General features: G+C 38.6%; 1 protein-coding gene across 27 annotated transcripts in view; it reads left to right on the top strand.

The window, feature by feature from the left end:
* CAP (Cbl-associated protein) overlaps positions 1 to 19,491 on the top strand; it is an 86,035-nt gene that overhangs the window by 60,914 nt on the left and 5,630 nt on the right. For 20 of the 27 annotated variants that reach the window (XM_070108232.1, XM_070108231.1, XM_070108233.1 and 17 more), the window contains 3 exons: positions 1,760 to 1,812; positions 1,880 to 2,058; positions 7,890 to 7,940. In XM_070108232.1, coding sequence (XP_069964333.1) covers positions 1,760 to 1,812; positions 1,880 to 2,058; positions 7,890 to 7,940 — 283 coding nt within the window. Of the gene's footprint in view, positions 1 to 881; positions 942 to 1,759; positions 1,813 to 1,879; positions 2,059 to 2,592; positions 7,306 to 7,889; positions 7,941 to 11,510; positions 11,646 to 16,725; positions 16,940 to 17,006; positions 17,362 to 19,491 lie in introns of those variants that run through there. The other 7 variants (XM_070108218.1, XM_070108226.1, XM_070108243.1 and 4 more) reach the window with 6 other exon arrangements.

Below are 19,491 nucleotides of genomic sequence, written 5' to 3'. Positions count from 1 at the left end.
GTTCAGTTTCTTAGATAGCTTCGAAAACTATCCTTAGAACCGAAAACCAAAAATTTGCCATTGATCATCGCTACGGTCTTCATCGGCCTGTAGCAAAATTTTAAAAGTGACTGAGCTCTCTATTTTAAAGCAGATTATTAGAAAAATCAAAAAACTTTGATTGAGGAAGCGATTGATTTTGCGTAATTTTCTCTGCACTATTGGCTTTCTAATATAATTCACTACTAAAATCAGTGGCCAAAAGTGGTTGGGGAGATCGAGAACAATTTCTCGCGGGCTTGCAGTTCTCAGTGCCGCACGGTGCTCTACAATAATATTTTGCAGATTTTCTTCTCCAAAAATTGATAGATCAGGGAGCCCGCATCCCATATACTCCCCGGTGTTTTCTCTACGGCCCTGACTTATATACCTGTATATAGTGGTTTTTGCATCGGAAAAGAGAACATAGAAATGACACAAAAAAATTAAATCTACGCTTAAGCTTATTGTTTGAAAACTGAGTTCTCACAACTCTGATCTGTAAAATCCCTCTATTAAGAATTTTATCGTAACTCTCGACGTTTTTAAAAAACAAAAGCAAACTATCAAAGTTTGTTTGAGATCAGAAAAGTACATATGTATATGTTTTCTTAAAACTACACATGTCTCAGCTAGATTTATAATCTACAAGTGCCAACCTCTCGCACACTAATGCTCACTTTTATATATAATAATATGTAGCTGGAACTCTTTTAAGATTCTGAAAACATACTCGTTTAGTGATTAAGTGCAATATTAGTATTTTTCTTTCTACTGAAATCACCTTTTCACAATAAATCTTGCTTCACTAATATTTACTGTTTCAAAATAATTCTATATCTGGAATTCGCTAACTTGTTAAGTGGTTAAGGGAGCATCGTGTAATTCCGCGTATATTCATCGAATTCGCCGATGATGTAACCGTAAGTTCACCACAATTTCATGTGCACTTAAATAACTTACTATGCGAATCACGAGTGCATTATATATAAAGCACACAAATACTCGTATTACGTAGCGTAGAAAGCACTGCACTGAACGTACACTTTATAGGTTTTTTATAAAAACTTGGATAAAGGAAACTTATAAGTGTGATATTTTTTGCGTATTGGACAAGGCACCTGCACTTTATCGCGTTGCAACTACATACTATTTTTAAATGACTTCTTTAAATGAGAGAAATAATCAACACCACTATTTCGTTTATTATGATTTTGAGCGATTTTTTTAGTTTTGCTTTACATTTTTATAATTTTTTAATTATTTATTTTTTACTATTATTATTTTTTAAGTAATTGTTTGAACTATGTATGGTATATAAATAGGAAGAAAAGCTTTTTAAGTTTGTGGAGTGATGATTGAATTAATTATGTGCTATAAGTTATTATTTAAAGATCACATTCAAAAAGCAAAGACTCATAACAAATAAGTTTCGGGCACTTTTTCATTGTCGGACAAATTCTCCAACCAATGGTCTAAACCGGGTTTCTATAGCAAGGACGGTGTAAAAACATACCCAAAAAATCGTAACAAATTTTTTGACGAAAAAATAATTTCATTTCTGCAAATTCAACGCTCAAACTTAAAAAGCTTTTTTTCATATAAACATACCTATAATTAAATTTTTGTTAATAAAAATGTCTTCTTAAAACTGCAATCGATGCGTTAAAGCCTTCACCTCAACAATGTATTAACATATTTATTCTCTTCTCACTTTTTAACACACTCCGTTAACTAACAGCACTTGGAACAAACAAAGCTCTCGCCGCACTATACTGAAGGAAATCTTTCCAGGTAAACCACGCAAGCATACACATAAAGTATATTTAAATTAATCGCGTTTTTCACAATACTTTTGTAGAGCCTTAGCCAAAGAGTCTGGTTACGCAAGTGATTCAAATTTGGTATTCCGCAAGCGTGACGTGCCCCAAGCTAGCCCACTCAGCCCGGTCGAACAAAAGCAGGCTTATAAGAGCGTGCAAGCAGGTGGCGAACCGCCTTTATTCGGGTTTAGGAAACCAGCACCGGAAAGACCAAAAGGTAAGCCCCAAAAATAATAAATTTGCATTCGAAAGCATATTTTGTAGATTTTGTTTTTGAGATTATTAATATTGTATAATTGTTGATACTAACACTGGGTACAAGAACAAGGTTACGTGCATACTAAAATCGATTTTAAATGTTTAGAATCACTTTATCATACTGTTCTAGAATGCACACTACCAAATACACAATACCAAACACAACAAAAACCACACGGAAAGTAATTAGTATAACTTCTACATAGGTTAAATCCGGTGTGGTCTCAAGTGTAACTGATCCCTAAAACACAATTTGAATTGTTTGATATTAAGTACAATTACCGTTAAGTTAATCTGTAAATTAGAAATAATTCACAAATACAAACGCTCAACATGCGCATTATAAGTTTCGCGCACAAAAAGTTATTTCTTCACCACGGAATCGCACCGCACCGTTTGGAAAGTAACTCACAAAGTATTGCCAAACTAACGGCTACCGCAACAAATTCTAATGTATACATTTAAATTATTCCATTTTTGAAAACGTCAAAAGAATACCTCGACTACACACAAATCTCGCCAACATTGACCAGAATTCGCGTGATCTCAACAGCACCAGCGAGCGGTAATACTGCTAGCAAGAATCTGAAATCTAGCCAAGTCACACACCAACAAGCGCCTCCTCTACAATTGACGCATATCAAAGTTCACCACCAAGCGAAAATGTTCACGCCGTCGTTCATACCGCTCGGCGGTAAGCGTACCTCCAGTACGGGCGGTGCTTCACCACCACAACCACCGAATCGTAAATCGTCGTGTCAAAAGGTGACAGCAAAGACATCACCAGCACGTCCACCGAAGCCAACACCGGTCATACCGAAACGTCATGAACAATGTTTTCAAAGCCCCGAAGAAACCGTATTGGGCGCCAACAAGTATGCAACAATTACTTTGCGCAAGCACGGTCGCATTAATGGCGCTGTCTGCCGCTCAAAATCTGCTGGCGCTATTTCAACATTGTTGGCGGCTACAAAAAGTCGCGCTGAAACACCTGCAGCACCGAGAGCACTCAGCATTTGTCGCGATGATTCAAACGTTCCCGATGGCACTAGGCTGAAACGTGTGCAACAACATACGCGCTTTCGTTCGATTAGCCCCACACGTTCGCAAAGTCGTGTAGCGACCTTACGTCAATCGAGTCGCAGTCCGGTTGCTTTCGGACGTTCGATCTCGAAGGAGCGTACATTTGCCGAAGAAAAGAAGCGTTTGGAGAATACTCTGCCTACTGGGTTGACAAATTTTGAAGCCAGTACTAATATTTTACGCGATCCATCACTCAAGTCACCGCAAGAGGTGAAACAAGCCGTGCGCTCATATGCCACATGTGTGGCACATCTGCGTAGTAAGTCACTGCCACGCCTTAGGGAGGAAATAAAGAAGACGGAGAACTCTAGTGTTAGCACCACAGTACGTCATTCAATGTGTTTTCCACAGGCCAAAATATTCGATTGTGCCAAAGCAGTGCGTAAATCATTGACTCGTTCGAAGAGTCCACGCCCGAAAACGGTATCTACGGTCAGTCTTGCACGCACCGACTCCACCTTCTCGATAGACTCTACAGCGCCTAAAAACGTGAGTAGAACTAATTTAGTGGTTGCGAAACGAGTTGTACCGACCAAGTCTAAGCCTGAAAGCAAGTCCGTCAAAACAAAATATGTAACCCAACAAAATGGTAAGCGTGTTTCCGCTTCGACGAAGGGCAACACAATACCCAAAACGGTGAAAATGCGTAGCTCATTAAAGACACAAACTTCGCCTACAGTTACCACTTATAAGCGCGTGGATGATTCGCATACTATACCACGGAGCGGTTATCAATCAATAAGCCTACATCAATCACGTAGTCTCAGTCCAAAGCGTTACTATCACCTGGAAGAGTATAACGCCAGATTAGACGATTACGATGTAGTGGATCGTAGTTATGTAGATGATTTACTTTGGCAATATGAACGTAGTACTGCTAAACGCTACCCACCACAGGCTACGCCAGTCGAGGCAACTGCAAGAGATATCGCACGCCCCGAATCCCCCACACCAAGCTTGAAATATAGAAAGTTTTCTCCTACTCGTGAAGTACGTGTGCCACAAGAGCCCAGAAGTTTGCAAGTTTCGTACAGCAAAACCGAATCACCGAGGCCGGACGTAGAGTTGGTGCGAACTGGCATTAGTACCGAACGCACCAGTAGAGTTTCTCCAACACGTGAGGTACGTATGCCAAACTTGCCTCCGAGTTTGCAACCCGCAATGCAACGTTCGAAGTCTTCACGAACTGTACGTGATATCGCACGACCGGAATCACCCGCTATTGCGGATAATACGCGACGATTCTCACCCACACGCGAGATACGTGTGCCACAACCCCAACAAAGTTTACCACCACCATTGCCACCAGTTTCTTCCGCACACGCAGTGCGCGGTGCAGTACGCTCTCCTTCGAGAGACGAGAGCTCCACTTTGCGAAAGTTTTCGCCCACACGTGAGATTCGAGTTCCTCCACAACAGAGTGCACGCAGCGTACGTTCGCCTTCAAGACGTCGCATAGACACCTACCGTGCCAGCACCACAAAATCTACAGATAAATACGATGCTGGTAAAGTAATAAGAGCCAGCAGTTTGAGCAGTGCCGATGATCGCTCCAAGCGGGGTCTCTATCTTTGTGGTGAGTTGGCGCACAGCGCTACCTCGCTCGAACATTATGAACGGCACAGCCCCACATGCCGTTATCGTAATAACTCCGAACGTTTTACGGAGTTGAATAGGTTCTACAGCACTCTAGAGCGAGTCGGTCAGTTAGAGCGTGCTACCTCATTATCATCCTTTAAACCGATACGTCGAGAGGGCGAGCTTTTAGATTTTGATGAGTGGCGTAAGATAAGACATCATGAACGTGCAGAGAAGGAGCTAAACTATTTGGTAGGTAAGCTTAAACATGAACAACGTACAAAGGATTTTGTGTTTCGTCCCAAAGACGTGGAGGACGTAAAATGGCGTCAGGATACAGACTTTGGCTTGCACTCAAAAGATAAATCCGTGGAGGACTTGCGATATACTTTCGAACAAAAGAATATATTCGCTGATTATGAACAAAAAATGCGTCAAGAGTTTGATGGGTCACATGAAATTGTGCGCCCTTACTGGCGTCGAAACACTGTAGCAGATTTGGCTTCCAGTTTGGAAGTCAAACTCCAGCCACATGGTGTAGTCGATCACAAGGCAGCAATAGCAGAGCCTGAAGAGCTCGCAAAATGTCAGTTAAGCAGCCATCTCGTAAGCACGCTCTCCAAGGATCAGATATTGAAGATTACACAACAATTAAATGAAATCTATGCAAACAACACGCATGCCACTTCGGAAGATTATGTGATCACTGTAGATGCGGATGCCAAGAGACGAGCCGCCCTACCGGGTGCCCTCAAAGTGCGATGTAACTCCACATTGACGAAAGAAGAACTTTTAAAGCCGACGATTAGCAAAAAATTAGCAAAAGAAACTACAACTAGCAAAGAGCACATAAAAGATAAGGCCGCAAAACAATCCACTTCGATAGAAGCTACCGTTAAAACCGCACGTAGCAGCTCGCCAGTGTATCTGGCGCGTGAAACTCGTGGTGCAGTTGCTGCAAAAAATGCTGAAGTTTTTATGCCCAAACCACCCCCAATACCAGAACAACCCAAATCTGGAAAACTAGATAGGAAAACCACAGAACAATGCGAACATACAAATGTAGCAACCGAGCCATTTAGAAATCATGGGCACTATGAACAAGTCGAGGAGGATATTGAAAAGGAACAACATAGGTCATATGAACACTCGCCGACCGGAAAAGAACCGAAGGAAAAAATCACACAGAAGATACAATACTTTGAAGAACGTCAATATGATGAACCACCAACGACAATTTATCATGCACGCGAAGACTCTTCTCCGGACGAAGCCGAAGTAATGAAGGTAATTGAAGAAAATATGAAATCGCGCGCACGCAAAGGAACTCCAACGCCAGCACAGCATCATCATAAGGAGCTTAGTCACTCTTTAACCGATTTAAAGGATATTTTTGGCGAACGCCACACAGCACGTGTAAATTTTCACATGCATTCACCACCCGAGCGGCCACCCGACGTCGGGAGCGTGTCTCAACCCACGAGTCCAGTGCATGATTGCATGGAAGTGACAGAGGATGCTTGGTATGATTTAGGCGAATTGACGCCAAACAGTAGTGTTGAGCAGCTGGATTCACACTATCGCTCACGGAGCATTTCGCCCGTCTCGCAGGCCTCATCCTCTTACCTATGTCGCGTACACACTGGAGATGTACGTAAAATGAAGGAGCGTTTCGAAAGTTTTGGTGCACACGATGATAGTCGGTGTAATTTTTTTGGGGTTAGTACGCTGAGAAAGGTGCGCAGCGATCCTGAATTGCAGCAATTCAATACAGGTTCAAAAGACGCCTTAAATATGGAGACCACAAATGAAGAATGTGGTGATGTACAAGCGCTGGCACACAAATTCGAACAACGCAGTCAGAGCATGCGCGTACGCACCGGAAGTGGACGTGGACGTGGACGTACACCATACCGTCGTGTAATCTCGCCGATAGGTGTAAGAGATCGGCTTATGCCGCATATCGATATAATAAGTAAAACAGCTGCCCTAAAAGAGAATAAGCATGCGACACAGCGGCGTCTAGCAAAAGCAGCACCCGAACGTAGTTGTGTCGTTGAAAAAATACGCAGTCAGTATGAACGTAGCTTATCACCGCCAACAGACGTGTTTAAATCGCGCTCAAGCCCGGATATACTACAAGCAGCAGCCATTTCACCACATCTGTCGGCGGACTGGATTGCACACAAATATCCAAGCCCAACCCACAATGCCTACAAAGGAAACGGAATTGCAAAACCGATAAGTAAAGAACGCACTTCAGTGCGTATAGCAAAAATTTTGCGAAGACTGCCGCCACGGTCGAGTTCGGCTTCGCCGCCAAGACCACCGAAAACCCTGCAACATGGTCGTGACACCTCGCTATGGAGAATGCATCGTAGCGATATATTCGCAAATCAACAATTCGATCCGAAGAAGCATCAGCCGAAGGCACGCTATGTGCCAGACGGCGCCGAGCCAAGTGAGCGTAAGCGTGCCTCTTCGCATCCACGTTGCGGTGGCAGTTGTGAGATACTCAAGAGTGCGATGGCGGTATCATTTCAAGGTTTTTAAAATATAAATTTTCAAAATATGCACAACTTATGATGATACTTAGAAAGAGCACAACAATTAAAGTGATTTAAAGAGCTATCAACCTTTAAAACTATTTCTCAACAATGTTGATTGGGTTGTGCGTAATCAAAGAGTTGAAGAAACATATTTTAATTATTAGTCTTTAATAATGAAACTCCAAGGTTTGGGCTCATAACATTCCACCTGCCTATTTATATATTTACTTATGAAACTTGCATGTTTATTTATAACCAATAGGACCCTTATGAGTACTTAATGTATTTAAATAATTTTTTTTTCTCGTGCCATTGTTACACATCCATCTTCTCAGTAATTAGCAGCTCTAACTGCTCTTTATCTTTTACGTACATAATATTCGTATTCGCTTTGGTATTTGTGTAAGAGTCTTTACATAATGGTTGACTGATTCGCTGGGTTATACCGTTTTTTGCTGCTTTGGCTTCATTAGCTTACGCGTTTTCACGCCCTCTCCTTATCTATATCTCTATTAACATCTTCAACTTTTAAATGTCCTTTTTCATGTCCGCTTCCTACGTTCTAAACACGTTATCGCAGATGACGGTAACGAACCACCAGTACCACCAAAACCCAGTGGATATCGCGCAGGTGAGTTGTTACATACATATATCTGCTATTCATACAAGATTTAAGAGATGATGGGATCCTCATTACTATAATATATGTTAAGTTTCGCTAATTTCGCATAGCATTCAAGAGTGGCTAATCGAACAAACAACTGGTATAAATCGGATATAGCAAGCGGTTATATGTTTTATGGTACGGGTTCCCTTTAATCTTTGAATTTAACTGGATAATATTATTATTACTTGCACTTGATGATAGCAGAACTCTAACGTAGCGAACAGAGAGGAAATGCATTGAGAACGGCTATAGTTTTCCAATGCAGTATGTTAAGTTTAAAGTACAAAAAACCTTTGGAAACCTAACAGCATATGCTAGTATGTGGTTTAAAATAGAACTGTAACCGATATTTCATTCAGAATAGACGAAAAGTCATTATTTTCAAAATAGTGGTAAACAAATTACACAAATTATATAAAAACTATTTATTTATTTATTAGTATTTAAAATAAGCATTTTAGTTTTAAGCAACATAATGCATATGTGATCCTTCATAATTTTGAAGAAGCTTCCATATACAGTAGGTTATACGAATTTGATGCTGCAAATCAAAAATTAGTCTCACTAATTTCCCTTCTTCTCGTAAAGCTGGTGATCCTCTCTACCTCTCCCACTAGAGTTTGTATGTTGATCTTAAGGTTTTGTTAAAGAATAAAGTATAAACATTTGGGAAGAATGCGGTTTACAGATATTTTAAGCACTTTAAAAAGCTAGACCGCTTAGAGCGTACTTCCGAATAAGAAATATGTCGATCTCGCTCGATCTGTTCTGATACGCGTTTCTCATTGCGTTTTCCTTATTGCACAGTCTTTTTCTTCGAGCCTCTGTAGGAAACTTTGTAATCAATTGAATCGTTGGAGTCAATGTCATATATTGTAATGCTGGCAAAATTGCTTCGCTGTATTATATAATTGACTTAAATTCTTAGTATAAACTGATCAATTTTTACACGAATTCACATAAACAAACAGCTTTCAAAATAGGCCAAGCATGTAGGCCTCGGCTGGAATGACCTTCAGTGTCTTGAGCGAATTTTCTTTTTTCCGATTTAAGTTCATTGCTGGAGCGCCTATCGCTTGATTGTTGGACTACTCGGCGCGTAATTTTTACAACACATACAGACAAATCTAGTATTAACAAACTTCATACCCAAGACATCAATCTAAATGTGTTCGAGTCAATCGATAAGAGCTGTTGAGAATCTTTGCTATCTCTCTGATGCCAACACGACGATTTTCAAGCACTGATGATTAAAATTTTTTAAATATTTGTGATCGTGATAAAGTAGACTCCCCAAAACACTCCTGTAACAACTAGATTCCAAAAACACATTAATTGCCATATGAAGATCAAACTTCACAAGAACATAAAACGGTGTCGTAAGTGTTCTGAAGTTCCTATCGAAACGACCTAAGATCTCTCAAGGGAATAATACAAAATTATTTTTACACACTTGTGCATTATTCGTTTAAACCAATACGTGTACTTCGAAGACCTAAACGATTCAGAAATAATCTTTAGATCGATTTAAATTCGCTAATTGTTATCAAGGTTTTAATTTTAACTTCATATTCAATAGTGACGTAGAAGACTATATTTTACACGACTATTGTGATTATTTCACGATAGTATATATTTTGTCTTATATTTCTTATGAACTGTAATTTATAGAATCATTGTTCATTGTTGTGAATCATGTTTTCCAACCAGACACCATAACCATAAACTACTCACAAAGTGGCTGATAAGCTTCAGAAATACTGCTCCAGTATAAAATTAGACACAACATTTGCTTAAATTTACTTTTAACCCCCACTGCATTTCTTCGTTACAAAAAATAATAATAACAACAAATAAACATTTGTTTACATTTCTTATGCGTACGGAACTTACAAAGTCCGCTACTCTTTCTACCTCAGACAAACCTCAAGCTCAATAGGCCATTGACACACCCAAGTGCGCGTAACCTTTAAGAAACACTCTGTCGTCATTAAGATTATGAAAAGCAAAGTGAAAATAAAATGAAACCAAAAACTAATAATAAAAGGAATATTTCCTTTTGACCGCAAAAAGAGATAATTCGCACTCACGAAGGCGAAGGCGAGTGCGCAGCTCAAGCAAAACAAACAACAAATCGAAGACGCTTAACGCTAAAAGCCGTTTCCGTCGCCGGTCTACAACTGCCCACTACTACTTAGCGAGTACAGGCTGAGAAGGTTAGCGAATTGCTAGGTGCAGCACCGTCAAAAGACTAATTCCCTTCATTTCGTTTTGTTTTTCTTAACATTTTCATATTCGTTTCCACTTGCGCACCGTTACACCTGTTCGGTGGTGTGTATGTGTGTTGTAGCTCAAGACTTAAAATCAATACTACCAATAGTGCTTTGTGACCTCCTTGGCTTGGCCAGTGCGCTGCAGTACGCAGACTATTAGTTAGTTAGCCAAGTTAGTACGTAGTTGGTGGAAGAAAACTTCGCAACGTCAAAGCCAGTGTGGTGGTGGTTTTCGGGGGGTTGCACTCGTGCAAATGTTCAAAGCGTTGCCATGGCCAGCGCTAACAACAGTCATAACAACACAACAATAACAACAACAATGGGCAGAGCAATCATGCAGCGCTCAATGTTAGTATCGAACGCCCTTCCACAAGGCAATCAAGTCAGCTAGCCAGCGGCAGCAAGCCACTAGACTAAAAGGCTAGTAGCAAACAGGCTTAGCTGGCGCATTGGACACTCACGTTGTACCACCAAGGCAGTCAAGTTGGTCAGTCGGCGTTGAACCGCTGCTTTTTCCGCAACTCTAACAGAAATTAGACGCGTGCACCACTGTATCCAATCGGCGTAAAAACAACAAATCGATTTTTTATAAATATAGTGTAGATAATAAGTGAGCAGCGAATAGTGAGCTAATAATAAAATCGAAAATGAAAGTGAATAGTGAATGAATTGAAGTGGATTAGTACGTCTGTCAGTCCGCCAACTCACATGCAGTGCTATAACGAAACCACGCGTCCGCTAACGCAGTACACGCGCATCGGTAAATTTTCATATCAAGCGCCGCAGAATGGTTTCCACTTGCCGCCGAGTACGGTGGCCACAAACCGCAGATACCATTTGAATGCGGAACAACTACAGCATTATGCTCGCGCCACCAACTTGGCCAACAACATCACCAACAGCAACAACACGCCCGCCATACCAACCTCAACAACGCCGAGTCGCTTGCATCAAAGTTGTCATGATTTACGTGCATTACAAGAGCCGCTGACTGCTGCGCCGCGTGCGTTAGCCGGTAAAGTGCCCGCATTTGAACGCATCGAGACACCTGTCGGCGCCAGCAACAATGCAACAACTGATAACAGTGCAACGCTTGCAACACACCGCTGGTCGCGCCAACGCTCCAGCGACTCCTGCAATATTGCCAATTGCGGTAAAATACTGTGGGTGAGTCGCGAGACAGTCGGCGTACCAGTGGACAATGACTATGAGGCAGCGCGCACTTTTGCCGCTAGTAAAGGTTATTACTATGATCGCGAGCAAAATGTGCGCATACGTACCAATGCCAAGGGGCTGCCTTATACGCCGTTGCCGGAGCGCAAACAGGACTTCCTAGCTAACCAGCGCGCCATTGAAGCAGTGGTGCCGTTGGTATTCAACAGGCGCCGTCACTCTAGTTAGTATCCTAGTGCCCTATTTGCATTATTGTGTGTGGGAATGTGTGTGTGTGGAGCGAGAGTGATTTGCATAGTGTAATATTTTGAAGTGGAAAGTATGTCAATGCAGTTAAGGCGGGTTCAAATTTATAGCTTCAGCAGTAACTAAAATAGATTTACTTTGCTCAAAATATAGCACATAAGGTTGTATACTTTCTATATATACTTGAATGTTTATTAAAGGATACTACAAGTAAGGAAGAGCTAAATTCTGGTGTAACTGAACATTTTCAACTTTTGCACATTGCAAAGATCAAACCGAATTGGACAATTTTTGGCCATAAGGTGGCATATCTCAAATGCACATTATGATACATTAATTTGTTTTCGATTTGTATATTGGAAAGGTAAAGAATAAAATTGGAATTTTAAATTGTGTTATATGGAAAGGAGGTGTGGTATTTGTCTGATTTCGGTTTCACTGTAATGTAAGCATGTCAGGACAATATTGCATGCATAATTAGTTTAAAATCGGTCAAGTAGGTCTCAAGATATGGGGTTTCTCCTAAATGTGAGCCTAGTTATGGCACTTTATATGTTTTTGATTAATGGAGTTTTAAAGGCGCGCCAATCGTCCGCTTGCACGGTCGGACGGACAGACAAACAGTCACAGTCACTCGGAATTCAATTCGTGTCGTCATCTTGATCTTTTATAGATATTTATAATTCCATATCTAGCTCGATTAGTTTTAGGTGATACAAACAACCGTTATGTGAACAAAACTATTATACTTTGTAGCAACATGTTGCAGGAGTATAAATGTACTGCTCACCGAAAGTGAAAGAAGTGGTTGTTTACAATTGAGTAATAACTGGGATGGTAAAATAGGCAATCTGATGATAAGCTTTGACCAGATATAAATCCCTACTATAGGGTTCCTTTTAGATATGTTCTACTGTAGTAGGATCGCTATAATGATCACTATCGTTTAAATTTACTCAAGAAATAATTTTGAAAATAGTCCAACAAAAACTATTAAGATTAGGCCAGATTGAAATTCAAAAACTTTTCTAAAATTTATTTATTTAAAGAATATCATATTCTCTCTAATTATATGAGTAAAAAATAAATCTGAAAAAGTGAAAGTCGATTTTAGTTGTAGTTAGATATCCTCTCGTCGGCAGACAGCAGACGGATATGAATAAATCGAATCATTTCGTTCCGCTAATAACTTTTATCTATATGTATAATATTTTGTTGAGTCTGCGACGTTTTCTTCTGCCTGTTACGAACTTCATGGCAAACTTAATATACTATTCAGGGTATAAAAATCATCATATATATGTATGTACATATGTATATACTTTATTAATATCGTTTCACAGTTCATTTTCATCTAATTTTCCCATCCGTGACGGAGTTTCAGTATACAATCTAGATATTAAAGTTAGTATATATTGCATATAACCTTTATTTATTCAAAATAATTACGAAGTCATTTTCCATTTCTCTAAAGTAGGGCAATTTTCAGAAATTTGCATACAATTATATTTGGCACATATAAAATTTAAATCCTTCCAAAATAATAATTTTAGCTATTAAATGCAATTTAAAGTAATTTACACTGCGAAGCCTTGGCATAAATGCCATGTAGCGAACTCCTTCAGTCAAAGGCTAGAATTTAACCGCCAAAAAACGGAACAAAAGAAGGCTATTTCCTTAGAAAAAGTTGTTCTAATAAATGACACGAGTCACAATGCACTTAATGCGAGAGACTGCTAAAAACACACATGCACACATTTGAATGTAATAACAGTGACCCTCATATGTGAAGTGCACTGTGTTGAATGACGTTTCCAAGTACAAAAACATATTTACATGTACGGGTTTATATAGGTAATTTTATAACAATATAATTAACAGCAACTGAAGGTAGCAAAAGGCAATTAAGAGAATACAGAGATTTAAATAAATAAAAAAAAATAATTAGCTGAGCTTTGTTGACAAACGTTTTTAAGTAAATTTTAGAAACAAGTGCAACTCTTCTCAAAAAAAATTTTTTTCTTAAATCTATTTAGTGTGATGTTAATATAAAATTATTTCATTAAGTTAATGAATTTAATTGAACAAAAAATTTAAGCAAAAGGTAGCCTTTCTCCATAAATTTTTAAACTTTAAACTTTAAGTATTTTAATAAGTTATAAACAGGTGGCAACCTCAAAAATGTTTAATGTATATATGTATTTCCCAAATTATTCAACCTATATCACCCAAATTTGCACAAAACATATAATTTCGACACTTCTTACGACAGCAAGAAAATATTGTAGGTGAAATCGGATAATAACCGCGCCCACTCCCCATATAACGGTTTTGTTAAAAACTACTAAAACTGCGACAAATCAATAACGAAATGTGTCAGGGATATTAAATTTTACATCCGAGATGACACAAAAGGGCTTTAAAGGAGCAGTTGTCAAAATTGAACAATAAGCGAGGCACCGCCCATATTTATGTTAAATTACATATCTCCGAACCTACTCCAATTATGTCAACCAAATTTGTAACAAAAGATTATTTGGACATTCCTAAGTGCGAAAATGGGCGAAACCGGACAGTAACCTCGCCTACTTTCCATATAACTTTAAATTCCAACTGATTTTTTTTCACTTTCCAGTATATGTACAAATGAAGCACTAGTTAATATATCGGGATACAAATATTTACTTTAAGTTATGTCATCTCAGGTCAAAAAATTGTCAAAGTCCGACTATAACTATTCAAGCGGAAATGTGGACCCCAGAGCCTATGGATGACTTTTTGCCGAAAATATCTGGCAATCTGTGAGATATATAATTGAAGTTTGAGGAAAATGTTTTTTTGATATTAATATAACCTTGTGTCAAAAATGCGTTGAATCGGATCAATACTTCCTTTAGCTCTCATATACCTAATATTCGAGCTTAATACCATATATATCAATCAATGTGCAAGTTATATTTAGGAAATTGAGAAAGCCCCCAATGATTTTAGTATAATTTTCGCTGACAGGAAGTATATAATATAGTAATAAAACTAAGTGAAAATACATTTTCGCTACATTTCTAATATAAAGTTTTGCCAACCTGAAGGTATTTTCCCGGCTTTGTTCCTTGCAACTTGCAAGAGTATGAAATTTCCGGTTACACCCGATCTTAACCACTCCTTACTTGTTTTTTTTACTAACTTTCCATAACAGATAATTTTAGGCAGTTGGCAAACGTTTTCGAACTTTTATTATAATCTAAATAACTTATATAATTATAATAAGTAGTGCCATCTAAACAGCGACTCTGACGTGATTCTGTTACGTCTCACAATTTTGTTGTAAGACATATAAAACAAAGCAGGTTGAACTTAATCCACTATAGTATAACCCTCCTTTCTCTTTTCTCACACTCACACAAAACCCCTCATTTACTTAAGCATTTAATTGAGTACACTAATTTGACTCAATTTGACAAAAACATAAGAATTTAATTTAATATAATTTCTCACAGCGCTCCACAAAAGCAATTACAATGGCAATTATAACAATAAGTAGAGGGTGGAACTGTCGACACTCAAAAATTATTTCTTACGTACCTAAATCTTTACGTAACACTTAAACGAACTCCAAAATTAACGAAAACACAAAAGAGACAATCTAAAAATGGAGTTATCGCGTAGCGTGGCACCCAGAGCTTTCATGAAAAATAAACAAATGGCAAAAAGGTAAACATATCGCTGCTTTAAAGTAAGACAACAACAAAAATTGTTATCACGTAAAGTTGTTGTAAAGCAACAAAATAAATCGGTACTCAGTTTTTGCGAGAAGCGTTCACGGCTGGGTATAAGAGTGAACAATTAAACCGCATTGTTGAGATATTAATTACAACTACAAGTGAATTAACTACGAATTACCCTCGTGGCACATGTGAAAATCGTAATCATGGTAAAAGTGTTAGTATGAAGAAACCGAGTGGAGAGTCTGTCGTTACGGTAGTGCGTCAAATGAGAGTAACGAGCAATTTCGCGCGCGCTCCATAAGTCAGTAAGTCAAATAGCATATGATTACAGTGATACAAGGTGGATAAAAGTTGAAAGAAAACATAAATATTTTCGAGGAACTGTGAAATATTAATAATTGTAAGAAAATTATCTATTTCCAATTTAGAAGAAATAGTAAAATATCTCTCTAAAGGGTATACAGGCATCTTTAACGGAGATATATAACAACAATAATCAGAAATTAAATGGAGAAATTATGCTTAAGGTCAATGTGGGAACGCTCTTTATCGAATGCAAGATTTACCACAGGATCAAAATTAACCGAAATTCTTCAAAATAGGCTCTTGAGCCTATATCAGCAACGCCAACGATTAATCCAATTTTCCACACATTTGTTAAAAGCCTGTAATGACCGTCAATGCCTGCAGCGAATTTTGTTGTTTTCGGTGACATTCCCTATATTGTTAGACAGTTTCGACGTCATATTCATAAACTACCAGTAATCATGCGTTTGATTAATGTAGGGTCCACAGCTGCGTTGTCAAGCATCTATTTAGCGACCGCCACTCAATATCGCTTTTGTAAAAGGTTTCCGGTATTTTGGTACGAGTTTAGTATTGACTCGCTTCATACCCAAAACCTAAACCAAAATGTCTTGACTCCATCCGTAAGAGATGTTGAGATCTTCTGCTATCTCCTTGAAGTCAACAGGACGATTTTTAAGCGCTATTTCTTTAACTTTATAGATTTTAACGTAATTTACAGCAATGCATGGAAGACCGGAATGAGACAAGTTTTCAATGACTTCTCGATTTTTTTTAGTAGAATGTTATTTCCAGAGATAATATTTCCCACACAAATGTTCCAAATACACCACAGTACATAAAAATCAGTCACTTTAATAAAAGACCGTTGCAAATCTAAATGAAAGTACGTGAGTACACCCGAGTACTTGACGACTGAGACACATCGCGAAATATGCGCCAGAAGCATGCACAGTCGAGCCCACTGGGAGTAGCGCAGCCGGCAGTGGAGCAACTGGCTGAGTGACTCGATTGAACGGCGCCACAAACAGTTGTACGATGCACGCCCGCCAGTAATGTACAGACGCTAACGGTTAACGGTTGAATTGTATCGAATTTTTTATTTCAAGTGGGTTCAAGCAGACTTTCGCGAACGCTCAGCAGCTGAGGCAAATAGAAAGCTAAATTGAGAGAACAAAAAAAACTTCAACGAATCAAGCACTATAGGCACGTTCACTGGATATAATAGAATTAAATTCGAGTAAGTGTTAGGCCATGCGAGCGACAGTGGCATGCCGCCGCGCGCAAAGATAACATTAGGGACTGCGGCATCGAACTGCATGTAATCTTAGCTAGTATTTGTGCGCTTTGCATTATTGTTTTTGTTATTTGTGGACTGTTCTAATTAGCAAACAATTGATACGCGCGTAATTCGAAGCGTGCGTCTCAGCTTGCCACACCGCAATCTCCACACGCCGCGCTGATTGTATTGTTCGTTGAATAACGGTTCAAAAAAAGTGGAAAACACTTAATTTACGTTTACATACGGCCATAAAGTTCAATTCAGTTCAGTTTAGTTTAGTGTCTACAAGTTGTCTTATCTGACGACGTCGTTGGTCGCCGCGCCGCACACCGTCACACACCGTCAAATGCAGTGCGCTAGACAGTGCAATGCTTTTCGAGGTATTTTATGTGCAATTTTATACATGCTTAGGTAGTTAACCCGCCAAGCAGCGCTTTTGTTTAAGTCACTGTGAAAAAGCAATAACAAAACGGAACAAAAAAGTTAAACGCAAAATCAAAAAAGTTGTGGGAAAAGTGTTGTGGAAAAGTTGTTGCCCGCTTGCGCAGTAGTGAAAGTGTAAATTAAACGCGCCGCATATAACCGGCATCACAAGACAAAGCTCGTCCGACAGCTGGCGCTGCGGCGCACAGACCGCAGACAAACGCTAAGTGACAAGCTGGTTCGGCTGGCGCACAATCAATTAACCGCATCAAACTAGCAATTTGCGTTATTTTTTTTTTTTGTTTTTTTAGCTTTTGTCTTTTGGTGTGTAATTATTTTTCAGTTTTTGACAGTATTTTGTCTATTACTATTTTGGTGTTTATGGTTTTATTTAACACATTGCTGTAAAGCCATTCAGGAGAGAATAGTTTGAGCTACTAAATCAAATCGTTTCTGGGTCAAACAAAATTGGTTTGTTCTACATTTGATTGGTTCTACTAAGCCAGTTTATTTTTTCTTTCTATCGATTTTCTGCTATTGCTCAATCACTTTTCTCTTCCTTTGTTGAATACACGAAACAACCTTAAATTGAGCATTTAAGTAGTAGTAGTGAAAATATTCTGATATAGATCTCATATTTAATTAACACATATTTTACAGATTACTGTAACGTTATATAGTCTAGTTTGTACAGATGTCATATTGGAATATGTCGAATACATCCGCACCATTAATGCTATTTGCTTGAGAAACGGTCCTGCTATCTTAGCAGAACTCAGCTACTTTTCCCTCAGTTTTTGAGATATAGACCTGAAATTATCCACACAGCCTTTTTTCTTCAAGAATCTGCTCATCTGTCAGAAACTGCGATATCGGACCACTATAGCATATAGCTGTCATAAAAACTGATCGATCAAAAACAAATTATTGTATAAAACACCTTTATGTGACGAGATTTCTTGACGAAATTTGTCATAGATTATTGTCTAAGGCAACAGTACAATCTGCGAACAAATTTCTCAGATTGGTCCACTATAGCGTATAACTGTCATAAAAATTTACCAATCAAAATCAAGTTCTTGTATGGAATACTTTTTTTTTCTGACAAGATATCTTCACGAACTTTGGCACAGATTTTTTTTCCAAGGCAGCACTATATCTTTGAGCTAATTTTTCAGAACAGACCATTATAAAATATAGCTGTCATACAAACTGACCAATCAAATTCTAGATAAAAATTTCTTTATATAATTTTAAGCTATAAAAAATTAGCCTGTAAGGGGTATTAGCTTCGATGCAGCCGAAGTTAACGCATTTCTTTTTAACAACTTTGTCAACTTGAAAATGCAGCCGAATTACTTTATATCTTATTATTTTAGCGAGTGTTCTTTTGCTACTCGCTTACAAGGAAACAGTCTAAATATTATACAACCAAACCTCTACTTTAACGTATTTCCTGCTTTTTATTTGCGTTATTTCCCCATACGGTTATTGATTATTATTTACACTTCGAAAATGGGTATATGTGTATGTATGTATGTATGCAATTACTAGCTATGCATGCAATTATTAGTTTTTTCTCTTTCAATCACAGCACAACAAGAAATTTATGCATAACGGCAATCAAAATAATTAAACAATTTCCAGCTGCTCATGCGGAAAATGCCACGCCAGACGTACAAATTAAATTTCTTTTAAAAAAGCTTATCTGCAGATAAAGTCAGGAAATTAGATAAAAATGTGTTGTATTTCATATGCAATAACATATTGCCACATACACACACACATATACTATTTTGTTTTCTTGCTTTGTTTTTGTTTATTTACCTGTTTGTTTACCTCACTTTTGTAACCGAAGGCGAGGCAGACAGCTTGAGACGTCTGTCGTGTTAGCCACCAGCCACCCAAACCGCTCGTCCACTCTCCGCTTTGACACACACACATATACGCTTGTATTATGTAGTGTGCTTACACGATTGAATTGAACCACCCAACGAAGGTCTAACAACACATACGCTAGCCCTTACTTGCTAGTGACTAGTAGCTAGTCAGTCTGTAGTTCCCCTTGCCGCCCCACTCTTTCGCCA

The sequence above is a fragment of the Bactrocera oleae genome, chromosome 4 (genome assembly GCF_042242935.1).
Source record: "Bactrocera oleae isolate idBacOlea1 chromosome 4, idBacOlea1, whole genome shotgun sequence".
Classification (NCBI taxonomy): domain Eukaryota; kingdom Metazoa; phylum Arthropoda; class Insecta; order Diptera; family Tephritidae; genus Bactrocera; species Bactrocera oleae.
Note: the sequence above shows the minus strand (reverse complement) of the source record. Positions and strands in the feature narration are given on the sequence as shown.